Source organism: Herpailurus yagouaroundi, unplaced genomic scaffold (assembly GCF_014898765.1).
Source record: "Herpailurus yagouaroundi ecotype Mexico unplaced genomic scaffold, PumYag 182, whole genome shotgun sequence".
Classification (NCBI taxonomy): Eukaryota; Metazoa; Chordata; class Mammalia; order Carnivora; family Felidae; genus Herpailurus; species Herpailurus yagouaroundi.
The window spans coordinates 60,479,139-60,492,224 of NW_024412413.1; the positions used below are offsets into that span (position 1 = coordinate 60,479,139).

At 38.0% G+C, this 13,086-nt stretch overlaps 1 protein-coding gene and 1 pseudogene across 1 annotated transcript; one reads left to right on the forward strand and one right to left on the reverse strand.

Annotated features, from left to right (window-relative positions):
• Positions 1–1,454: 1,454 nt before the first annotated feature.
• LOC121041096 (olfactory receptor 6C2-like) lies at positions 1,455–2,392 on the forward strand (annotated as a pseudogene).
• Positions 2,393–11,419: 9,027 nt separating this feature from the next.
• Positions 11,420–12,346, reverse strand: LOC121041098 (olfactory receptor 6C4). The gene has a single exon (XM_040491847.1). The coding sequence runs from the start codon at positions 12,344–12,346 to the stop codon at positions 11,420–11,422; it is 927 nt and encodes a 308-aa protein (XP_040347781.1).
• Positions 12,347–13,086: the final 740 nt, after the last annotated feature.

Sequence of the window (13,086 nt, forward strand, 5' to 3'; positions counted from 1 at the left end):
TCTCTCTACACCTCTCCATTTCTCTGTCTCTTCTCATCCATCTATCTGGTATCTATCTATATTTATATCCCATATGTCTCAATTACCACTGGTAAACATTCTATTTTTTTTATATCCACCATTTTCCAGTACTGGTATCACCTGTTTGCAAACCATTTGTCTCATAAACCCAGGGTAACGCCCCTTTTTCTATCATGATATCTGTAACCTGGCAAGGTAGTATAGTAATCTGTAGTTCATGGGAGTTGATTTTATGTATTTATGTATTTATTTATTATTTTTGGAGAGAGAGAGTGAGAGCGCATGAGTATGAGTGGCGGAGAGGGGTAGAGGGAGAGAGAGAATCCCAAGAAGACTCCGCACTCAGTGTGGAGCCTGATATTTGAAAGTGGAGCCTCATGTATGGGGCTCAATCCCATGACCATGAGATCACATCTTGAGCTGAAATCAAGAGTTGGATGCTTAATGGACTGAACCAAAGAGGCACCCCTATATTACTTAATTAAAATTCATAGTAATCTCATGATGTAGTATTCCTGTTAACTCTACTTCATATTAGGAATTTGGAGAACAGAGAGATTAAATGACTTGCTTAAGGTCACTCAGCTAGTAGAAAACAGATATGATTTGATCCCAGACAAACTGTTTCAAGGTCCATACACTTAATGCCTGTGCATTACTGAAACATGTATCACACTTCTGTTGGTTATGAAGGAGGGAAAGCAAAGTATGTTTTGATAAATCCTTCAGCTATTTGTAACTTTACCCATGGTTTTCAAATTATATTAAAATAATCATTCATTAAAGCCTTCTCTGCTGAGGACAGGGATGGAAAATAAAGGGATAACAGACAAACTTAGAAAGTCAGGAGAAAGGACTATTGAAGGACTGGTTTCTGGGAGAAATCTAGTTGACCTTTAAATAATGCCTAGTTCACTAGGAGAGGGATCTGGAGAATCTAAGTAGGGCATAACCAACATCCTCCATATATTTTGCATTTTATCAGGCACCAAAACATAAAGCAAAACAGTTTTAGGATTTAGCTTTGGTGTACAAAAGTTTTAGAATAAAGGATTGAATGACCCATCAAAGTATAGCTCAAAGCAGTCAACTCCTGATCTAATAGGGGAAATCTCAACCAAAGTATGGGCTTAAAAAATGAATTGGAAATAAGTGCTGTGAACTGGGAGACCTGGAATATTTGAAAACAATTTCAGTAGCAGCAATTTTCAAAAGAAACTTCCCATAGCTTAGCTTCCCAGTGGTATATTTCAGTGGAGCTGAGAGAATTACCTCATCAAAACCTGATTATCAAGTTACAGAAGGAAATGAATGTGACTTGGTTTGCTTGGTATTGGTAGTCACTGTCTGATCCTGTCATATTGTGACGTTGCTCCTCAGATCCAATTTCTGTGACTTTTATGTGAAGATTGGGCAGTAGTATGAAGTCAATGATGAGAAACCATTCGGCAATAACAATGTTCATCATACTGGGTTTGACAAATGACCCACAACTAGAGATTCTGGTTTTTATCTTTCTGTTTATCACATATATGATAAGTGTAATTGGGAATCTGACCATAATTTCTCTCATCTTGGTGGATTCTCATTTAAAAACAGCTATGTATCTTTTTCTTCAAAATTTCTCCTTCTTAGAAATCTCATTCACAACTGCCTGTGTCCCCACATACCTGTACATGATATCAAGTGGGGACAAAACCATCACCATCAAGGCCTGCTTCAGCCAAATCTTTTTTATTGTTCTCTTTGGAGCTACAGAATTTTTCCTCTTGGCTGTGATGTCCTACGACCGCTATGTGGCCATCTGCAAACCCCTGCATTACGTGACCATCATGAACAACAGAGTCTGTTGGAATCTTATCCTGTCTTGTTGGGTGTCTGGCTTATTGATTATCTTTCCACCCCTTGGTTTGAGCCTCCATCTGGAATTCTGTGACTCTGATATTGACCATTTTGTCTGTGATGCTTCTCCGATACTGAAAAATTCATGTTCAGATACGTGGTTCATAGAGCAGCTGGTCATAGTCTGTGTGTGTTGACCTTCATAATGACCCTTGTGTGTATAGTTCTGTCCTACATATACATCATTAGGACAATTCTAAGATTACCTTCTGCCCAGCAAAAGAAAAAAGCCTTTTCCACCTGTTCTTCCCACATGATTGTGGTTTCTGTCACCTATGGCAGCTGCATTTTTATGTATATCAAACCTTCAGCTAAGGATGAAGTGGCCATTAATAAGGCAGTTTCTCTGCTCACTACATCTGTTGCCCCTTTGTTGAACCCCTTCATTTATACTCTGAGAAATACACAAGTAAGGCGGTCTTTCCATGACATCCTTAAAAGACTTGCATTTCTTTCAAAGAAATATTAGATTCACATATTGGGAATTTAAATTGAAACAAAAACAATTTATCATATACTGACATGATATCATATATTACAAACAATCTATTGATTTAGTATATAGATGGTTATTAAGTTATGGGAGTTGTGCAATTCTCATAATATTGAGGAACAATAAATAAAATTGGGAAGATAATCTAAGGAAAAATTGTGATAGGTGCAGCATTATGTAGATGGATATTTTTCTTCTTTTGTGAAATGTGTATGTCTTCCTAATCTACATTTCAATCAACTCTTTTTAAATGTTATTTATTTATTTATTTATTTATTTATTTATAAATAAATAAAGCATGAGCAGAGTGAGAGGGAGAGAAAATCCCAAGCAGGTTGGAGCAATCGGTGCACAGCCCAATGTGGGGCTTGATTCCGTGAACCATGAGATCATGACCTGAGCTGAAATCAAGAGTCAGATGCTGGGGCACCTGGGTGGCTCAGTCAGTTAAGCATCCGACTTCAGCTCAGGTCATGATCTCACAGTTTGTGAGTTTGAGCCCTGCATTGGGCTCTGTGCTGACAGCTGAGAGCCTGGAGTCTGCCTCAGATTTTATGTCTCCCTCTCTCTCTGTCCCTCCCCCACTCACACTCCGTCTCTGTCTCTCTGTCTCAAAAATAAATAAACATAAAAAAAAATAAGAGTCAGATGCTTAACCAACTGAGCCACCCAGGTGCCTCTTAACTCTTTTTAATCTTGTCATGTATACCTTAACCATTACTCTTGTGTGTTGAATCTATTCCATTCTTGTCACTGCTTTCCCTTCCTTGCAACACTGCCTCTTTCAAAATATTTTCTCTTTTCAAGAGCATAAGAACATTGATTTTTAGGAAACACAAGTTCTCTCCACATTCAACTCCACTTTGTTAATGCTGCCCCACAATAAACATGTGGATTTGAACAAAATTGTAATCCTTGTTCAATTGTAATCCTTGTCTCTTGTAATCTGAAGTTATTAAAACATGTGCAAAAAATCATTAACATAAAAATGTAACCAAATAGTCTTTTATGATAATTGATAGGCTTTGTCTTCTGAGTAATTGTTCCAAAAGCAATTACTGAAGGCAGGTAAAACACATGAATCCTTGACTTGAGGGCATCAGATTGTGGCTGAAACAATGAGGACCAGAGGGGCTGAGATTATAAAAAGGGTAGAATTGTGGAAGGATGAACTAATTGTAAATAGCTGCTTTGGCTCTTGAGGGCATTTTTAGATTCATGACTCTGGTGGATTAAAGATACTTGCAAGTTCTTCGTTACTTTCCAGATCAGAAGTTGTAGTTTCTTTCCTCTCCCCTTTCATCTTGACTATCTTTATGACTTGATTTTGACCATGAAAATGTAGTAGAAATGAAGGTGTAGTACTTCAGAAATTAGGTCTTTGGAGATCTGTAGCTCTCATCTTTTTTGGAACAAACGCTTTGGGGAAATCTGTTGTTATGTGAGGAGTTTGAATACCCTGAGATTGTCATGCAGTGAGGAGTGAAATACTTGCAGAGAGGCTACGTAGAGAGAAATACCTGATAAGGTCCCATCTCTTTCAGCCATTGTAGCTTTGGTGACATCTAATGAAGAACCCACCTTGGACATCAGCTCTGATGAGTCTTCACATGATTCCAAATCAATTCACCAACGATTACGGCTAAATGAAAGACCCGTATGAGAACCACCCAGCTGTTCCTGTCCACTTCTAGAACTGCAAGTGATAAAAAAAAATGTTTTATCCACTAAAACTTAGAGTGATATGTTACACAGCAATAGATTGGAAGAATAAATATTGTTAAAATGTCAGTACCCAAAGCAATCTACATATTCAATGTAATCCCTATCAAAATAACATCAGCATTCTTCACAGAGTTAGAACAAACAATTCTAAAAGTTGTATGGAACTAGAAAGACCCGAATAGCCAAAGTAATGTTGAAAATAAAAATCAAAGCTGGAGACATCACAATTCCTGACTTCAAGCTGTATTACAAAGCTGTAATCATCAAGACAGTATGGTATTGGTACAAAAAGAGACACATAGATCAATGCAACAGAATAGAGAATGCAGACATGGACTTACAAATGCTTGTTCAACTAATCTTTGACAAATCAGGAAAGAATATCCAATAAAAGAAAAGACAGTCTCTTCAGCAAATGGTGTTGGGAAAACTGGACAGTGACATGCAAAAGAATGAACATGGACCACTTTCTTACCCCATACACCACTTTCTTATACCATACACAAAAATAAAATTAAAATGGATGAAAAACCTAAAGGTAAGTCAGGAAGTCATCAAAACCTTAGAGGAGAAAACAGGCAACAACCTTCATGACCTCAGCCTCAGCAACTTCTTACTAGACATATATCTGGAGGCAAAGAAAACAGAAGCCAAAATGAACAACTGGGACCTCATCGAGATAAAAAGCTTCTGCACAGTGAAGGAAACAATCAGCAAAACTAAAAGGCAACTGGTGGAATGGGAGAAAATATTTGCAAGTGACATATTCTGTAAAGGGTTAGTATCCAAAATGTATAAAGAGCTTATCAAACTCACGATCCAAAAAAGAAATAATCTAGTGACGAAATAAGCAAAAGACACGAAGAGACACTTTCCCAAAGAAGACATCCAGATGGCTAACAGACACATGAAAAGATGCTCATGGTCACTCATCATCAGGGAAATACAAGTCAAAACCACAATGAGATACCACCTCACACCTGTCAGAATGGCTAAAATGAGCACCTCAGATGTTGGTGAGGATGTGGAGAAAGGGGAACCCTTTTGCACTGCTGGTAGAAATGCAAACTGGTACAGCCGCTCTGGAAGACAGTATGGCGTTTTCTCAAAAAATTAAAAATAGAACTACCCTACAATCTAACAACTGCACTACTAGATATTTATCCAGAGGACACAGGTGTGCTATTTTGAAGGGACCCAGGCACCCCAGTGTTTATAGGAGCACTATCGAGAACAGCTAAGGTATGGCAAGAGGCCAAATGTCCATTGAGTGATGAATGGATAAAGAAGATGTGATATATACACACACACACACACACACACACACACACACACACACACATATATATATATTATACACAATAGAATATTATTTGGCATTCAAAAAAGTATGAAGTCTTGCCATTTGCAACAGTGTGGATGGAACTAGAGTGTATTTTGCTAAGTGAAATAAGTCAGTCAGAGAGAGATAAATATGATTTCACTCATATATGGAATTTAAGAAACAAAACATGAACATAGGGGAAGTGAAGCAAAAATAATATAAAAACAGAGAGGGAGACAAACCAAAGGGACTTTTAAATACAGAGAACAAACAGACAGTTGCTGGAGGGGTGTTGGTAGTATTTGGGTTGAATCGGTGATGGACATTAAGGATAGCATTTGTGATGAGCACTGGGTATTATATGTAAGTGAAAAGTCACTAAGTTCTACTCCTGAAGCCAACACTACACTATATGTTAATCTTGACTTTAAGTTAAAAAAAAAGAAATAAAAATGCCTGGTTTATTTTATTTATTTTTTTATTAAAATTATTTTTATTTGTTATTTTATTTATTTTAGCCACCAGTATTCTCAGGATAACATTAGAGCAGAGTTAGAGCAAGGAAATAATAGAAACACATGAGAGCTGACCCACCACACTTCAGCATTGGTTCCTCTATCCTCTATTCCTTTATCCCCAGCGGTTATGGACTACAGATACAAATCTAAATACGTAGTATTCTCCCAATGCTCCCCCTTGCAAACAGTTAAAATAAAATTCAAAAGAAAAAAAAAGAGTATTTTTTAAGATGGCAAGTTAGGTAAGAACACTTCTATAATACTTGGGCCATCTGGCCTAAGGATCTTGTTTGTCATTTCTCTAAATTTATCCAGAAGGTCACGAATCAGGGCTTAAACTTCTATTCCTATACATCACTAGATAGTAGAGCTAAAGCCTATACATATGTAATGAGTTCAGAAGCCAAAATCTCTGAGCTGTCAGCACAGAGCCCGATGTGGGGCTGGAACTCACAAACCATGAGATAGTGACCTGAGCCAGAGTTGGATGCTTAACCAACTGAGCCACCCAAGTAGCCCTATTTAATTTAATTTAGTTTTAATTTTATTTATTTTTTTTTGAGAGAGAGAGAGAGATAGCGAGCAAGTGGGGGAGGGGCAGAGAGAGAGGGAGACAGAAACCCAAGCAGGCTCCATGCTGTCAGCACAGAGCCCTGTGCAGGGCTTGAATCCATGAACTGTGAGATCATGACCTGAGCTGAAGAGTCTGACGCTCAGGTGAATGAGCCACCCAGGTGCCCCCCAAAAGTCTGGTTTCTTAAGGTTTATATTTTCCTTATAGATCCCATTTCAGCATACTTAGAAATATCCAGCCTTCTCTATTATAGGAAATGTATTATTATTTCCTATTATTCCACCCTTTCTCTACCTGTAACTCTTATTATATAGGTTTATTTTGGTATCTGCACTTATCTTTTGTTGTCTAATTACCTAACTACCTATTTTTCTATCTAATATAGTAACTTTATTGTTTTCAGTTATCTATCTAGTCTCTTTATCATTTTTTTTTTTTTTTTTTTGCTTTATGGGAGAACACATCAGATCTGATTTAGCTATTTTTGTTTTTGTTTTATCTCTCCAGGTATTTATCCTCATTGTTTTATTATTTATTTCACTCATTATGTTTTTCAACAGTCTTTTCACCCAGTTTTTAAAATAATGCTTTGTCCTTGATTTTGACAGTATCATTCATATCTTTTTTAGAAATTATACTTACTTTAAATTATTACTGTTTCTGATCCAGTAATTCTTTGCATCATATGTTGTGTGGTGTGTAATTTTGCACCTCGCTGCCAGTGGATATATTCCTAACATGGGTGGTGATTTTGGCTTCTGAACTCATTACATATGTATAGGCTTTAGCTCTACTATCTAGTGATGTATAGGAATAGAAGTTTAAGCCCTGATTCGTGACCTTCTGGATAAATTTAGAGAAATGACAAACAAGATCCTTAGGCCAGATGGCCCAAGTATTATAGAAGTGTTCTTACCTAACTTGCCATCTTAAAAAATACTCTTTTTTTTTCTTTTGAATTTTATTTTAACTGTTTGCAAGGGGAAGCATTGGGAGAATACTATGTATTTAGATTTGTATCTGTAGTCCATAACCGCTGGGGATGAAGGAATAGAGGATAGAGGAACCAATGCTGAAGTGTGGTGGGTCAGCTCTCATGTGTTTCTATTATTTCCTTGCTCTAACTCTGCTCTAATGTTATCCTGAGAATACCGGTAGCTAAAACTGTTTCTTTCGATTCTTGTGTCCAGTGGTGACAGGAGGGATAATGCCCACTAACTTATACATTTAGAAACTGAACATTCCAAAGTTTTAGCTGCAGAATCGATAAATGCATTCCTCTGTTTATCTATAACTTGGATTACATTCCAAGTATGTGCTAGCATAAAGCCAGCTTAATGAACAGTTTCAGAAGTTGTCTTTTTTTTTTTTTTTTTTTGACAAGCTCATTTAGAAGGTAATATGTTTCTTTCCAAATTAATTTCTAAATGCTGATATTATGAAGGCTGGGTGAAGTCCTTTTTAAAAATTTTTTAAAAAAATCTTTATTGTTTATTTTTGAGAGAGAGAGAGAGAGAGAGAGAGAGAGAATGAGCAGGAGAGGGGGCAGAGAGAGAGGGAGACACAGAATCCGAAGCAGGCTCCAGGCTCTGAGCTGGTAGCACAGAGCCCGATGTGGGGCTCGAACCCACAAACTGTGAGATCATGACCTGAGCTGAAGTCAGACGCTTAACCGACTGAGTCACCCAGGCGCCCCTGGGTGAAGTCCTTAAAGTGTTCTTCAACTTTGACTCACACCAACTATCCTCCTTCCCTATCTTGTGTGCTTCGAGGGCACATGGAGTTGAGGTAGCTAGGTCCTAATAATCTGTTGCCAAATGTTCTGATTGGCTTTATCTGAAGTGTGGATAAGACCCTCATTGATCTGGCTATCCTAGGATGCAACTGGACATAAGAGAAATGTAAGCAAGCTGACCTTGGTGCAGAGGTATTACACCTAGAATGGCCAACATTTATATAGTCCCAGTCATATTAAAGCAATCAATTTAACATCTCTTTTACTAATTAAGCCCCAGTTTCTTGAGAAGGTATTGTTCACCGTTATCATACTGTTAAAATGGGTATCACTTATTAAACATTTAAGTATTGGCTTTTAAAATGTTTTATGCCTATTATATCATTTAATGTTCAAAACTGTCACATACAATAGACATAACTATTTATCCACATTTTAGAATTTGAGAAAAGTAAGCCTTAGAGAGGTCAAATAACCATCCCACGGCAACTGTTGTAGAACACAAATCTGGGATTCGAACTAAAGCATGTATTTTTGACCACTATATGGCATTATCTTCCACTTCACCATAGATTTGGGTAGAAGTGTGGATCTGTGGGAACATAATGATTGAAAGGTGGCTATTTGAAGCCAAATTATGGAAAGAGCCTAAATGTCCATCAACTGATGAATGGATAAAGAAATTGTGGTTTATATACACTATGGAATACTACGTGGCAATGAGAAAAAATGAAATATGGCCTTTTGTAGCAACGTGGATGGAACTGGAGAGTGTGATGCTAAGTGAAATAAGCCATACAGAGAAAGACAGATACCATATGGTTTCACTCTTATGTGGATCCTGAGAAACTTAACAGGAACCCATGGGGGAGGGGAAGGGAAAAAAAAAAAAGAGGTTAGAGTGGGAGAGAGCCAAAGCATAAGAGACTGTTGAGAACTGAGAGCAAACTGAGGGTTGATGGGGGGTGGGAGGGAGGAGAGGGTGGGTGATGGGTATTGAGGAGGGCACCTTTTGGGATGAGCACTGGGTGTTGTATGGAAACCAATTTGACAATAAATTTCATATATAAATAAAAAAAAAAAGAAAGGTGGCTATTTGATAACATTTCTATATCATTTGATAATAGCTCAGTAAATTTTTATTGGTTCATAACACTTTTGGGAGCTTCTTGGGTGAAATCTGAAGCTGGCCTCTGTACTCAGAAGGCAGGGAGAGACTGAAGAAAGAAGCAGGCCATTCCAGGTTGGTAGGTGGCAGTTTTAATGAGCAAAGGGAACTTACGTATGAGGCTTGCCTTGGGTGGCAGCAAGGCAGTTGGATCCTCACAGCTGCCCACTGCTTCTTAAGAGTTTATAAATAGGCTTTAACTGGGTTCAGTCACTTATAACGTGCAGGTGTTCTCCACACCATGTAACTATCTCAAGGTTGTGTTCTTGGAGCAGCCTCTGGGGGTGGGAAAGGCAAGTGGAGCCCACATTCCAAGGATAGGGGAGGGAGGGAGGAGCCTCCAGGTATGGGTCCAGCTCACGGGTCAATCTGTGATCATGTCTTTTTGATGATGTTCCCCAACAATTTGTAATAAATTAAAAGGCATCACCAATCTCTATCTTAGTCACCAAAGAAATCCAGGTATTCAAAATAGCAATGGCTTTACATAAAAGGTGCTTTATTCAAAATATGATGCGCTCTTCAATATTTTTATGGTTCTGGAAATTTTCTCTTATAACAAGTCCAATGCAGCTTGTTTCTTAAATTCCCAAGAAGCATCATTCCACCAAATAATATTACCACATATAAAGCATGTGAACACACCAGATGATGTTTCACTGGTGCTTCAAACAGTAACCAGCATTCTACAATGCATTAGGATATTACTAAAATATTTGCAAGTACTCAGATTTCCAAAAATGTTCTTAGTTCCTTTGAAGTTTAGGCCCATCACCAATTCATATTCAAGTTGTTGTCACCTTGAATCCATGTGTAGAGTCCTTGGTAGGGTAGTCTCTATTCCCATTTGGTTGCTAACACTCATAATTTGGAACATTCTAGATATAAAACCATATTAATACTTTATATTCACTTGCAGTTTATGAAACAGGCATCCCTGGCTTATGTTATAAACAAAAGCAAAAACTTGGGGGAAAGTTAAAAGAATGGAGTCATATCACAGAAGGTGTCCTTTCTGATATCTAATAAAAGTAAACAAAAAGGTGAAAATATAATAGCAAAAAAAAAAAAAAATCACCAAAACTACCAAAGAGAGAGAATGGGAAATCTCAGTCATTAACTTAAAAAGATGTCAGTGAAGAAAAGCAATAGATCCTGTGTAGAAGTGGAAGACTTTTTTTTTTTTTTAAATTTTTTTTCAACGTTTATTTATTTTTGGGATAGAGAGAGACAGAGCATGAACGGGGGAGGGGCAGAGAGAGAGGGAGACACAGAATCAGAAACAGGCTCCAGGCTCTGAGCCATCAGCCCAGAGCCTGACGCGGGGCTCGAACTCCCGGACCGCGAGATCGTGACCTGGCTGAAGTCGGACGCTTAACCGACTGCGCCACCCAGGCGCCCCAGAAGTGGAAGACTTTTAACCTTGGCTCTAGAATACTCTTGGAACCATAACTTCTAGAAAATGGATGGGTAAGTTGATAAAAATCTTGAGGGTTTTCACTTCATTTGGAGAAAAGTGGACCAAATGTATATCCTTTTTGTTTTCCTTTATGGAAGGATAAAAGTTGTAATGGCTACAGTGAAAGGTGAATGAAAAGGGGAGGAGAATAAAAATTATTGACACTTTGATGGAAGCATAGTTTCTAGGGCCCCATGATGAAGAAAAATGGCAATCCTAGATTTTGGCCTCTCTTCCTCTAAATTCTTATTTTTCCACTCTTCTAAATAAGCAATATGTTTTGCCTCTTGAATTTCAAGTGATTTCTGGAAAATAGTTAATTCTCTCTAACTGTTCTTTTTGTGGATTCTCATTTATCTTTCTCTAATAGCCCTTACCATGTTATTTTATTTTTTGTAAGCTTATTACGTAAGTATACAGTTTATATACCTTTCTATCATACTAGGCTGCAGATACCTTGAAATTAGGATATATGCCTTTGATTGAAATGTATTCTGTTTTTAAAGCTTCATAATCTTCTTGATGGTGTCCTTGAATGCTTGCTTCACTTGCTGATTTCTTAGAGTGTAAATGAAGGGGTTTAATAAGGGAGTAATTGAGGTAATGAGCACAGCTATTCCTTTGTTGAAAGCGCCTTCTTCTTTTGCTGATGGATTGATGTACATAAACATGCAGCTGCCATAAGAGAGGGAGATGACAATCATGTGGGAAGAACAAGTGGAAAAAGCCTTTGTCCTTTGCTGGGCAGAAGGGATCCTCAAAATGGTCCTGATAATGTATGTATAAGAACATGTCACCAGCACCAGAGTAACCACCAGAGTCACAACTGCCAAGAAGATGACCATCAATTCTAGGAGGCTTGTGTCTGAGCAGGCAAGCTCCAGAAGGGGCCCATAGTCACAGTAATAGTGATTCAGAACATTGGAGGCACAGAAATCCACCTGGCTCATCAGGATGATTGGGGGTAAGATCGCTAGGAATCCTCCTAGCCAGGAGCAGAACACGAGTTGTATGCAGACTCTGTTGCTCATGATGGTCAGGTAATGCAGGGGTTTGCAGATGGCAACATAGCGGTCATAGGACATAGAAGCCAAGAGGTAAAACTCTGTTGCCCCAAGGAATATAGCAAAAAAATATTGAATCAAGCATCCAGCAAAACTGATGACTTTACTTCCTGTTGTCACACTGGTCAGAAATCTGGGAATAAAAATGGATGTGAAGGAAATTTCTAAGAAGGAGAAATTCCGGAGGAAGAAATACATGGGGGTCTGGAGGTGAGGGTGTACCCGAGTGAGAATGATGATAGTCAGATTTCCTAGGACACTTAACATGTAGGTGAGGAGCAGAAAGATGAATATCACAATTTGGACCTCAGGTTGATTTGTGAAGCCCAACAGAATGAACTCAGTAAACGTCCTATTTTTCATTGTTGACCATTTGGAGATCTGAAGGAAAAAGGTGACTGATGAAAAATGAGCTTTCTCAGGGTAGGAGAGACAAAGCTGATAGTAACGAATCATGTCATATATTACTCTCTATTCAGTTGTCCCAAACCAGTATCACATTGCAGTGGCCTTGGCTCCATGGAAGCCCAATATCTTCTATGTGAATGACCTTAATCCTAAAGTCTTTTTAATTCCCCAGTTGATATGTTTTTGGACACTTAACAGAATCTGTTACAGAATAATTACTCATTTTTCCCCCCAGGAGAATATATTTTGAACCTATCCTTTAATCCCCAAGTGTTTATAAAATCTCCATATTTAAGTCACTTTCCTCTGACTCCATTAGTTTTTCATACTTCTGTACTCTTGGTGGAAGTTTTTCTATCAGATTCTGTTTTTTTTTTTGTGATTCCCTTTCTCCTCCTTGTGCTCTTTCCCCTTCCCTGTACCGTTTGACACTTCTCTGGCTATCTTCCATAGATCCTCATCTCCATAATTGTCCAAATCTCTGACTTCCTTGTTTCAGCAACCAATAGGAAATTCCCCACATGGATATGGTTGAAGGTTTTGATGTATAAGTGATTTATTCTGCACCCCTATTTCTTTTGAAGCATAAATTTGTAATAGACCTTTAAGACTTATGATCTTTGGTTCAGTATATCTCATATTGTGAGCATATTTTGGTACATGAACAAGGCTATGGTGTCAATAAATCATATTTA

Coding starts and splice junctions, on each gene's coding strand:
- LOC121041098 (XM_040491847.1), bottom strand. CDS start 12,346: ATGAAAAATAGGACGTTTACTGAGTTCATTCTGTTGGGCTTCACAAAT.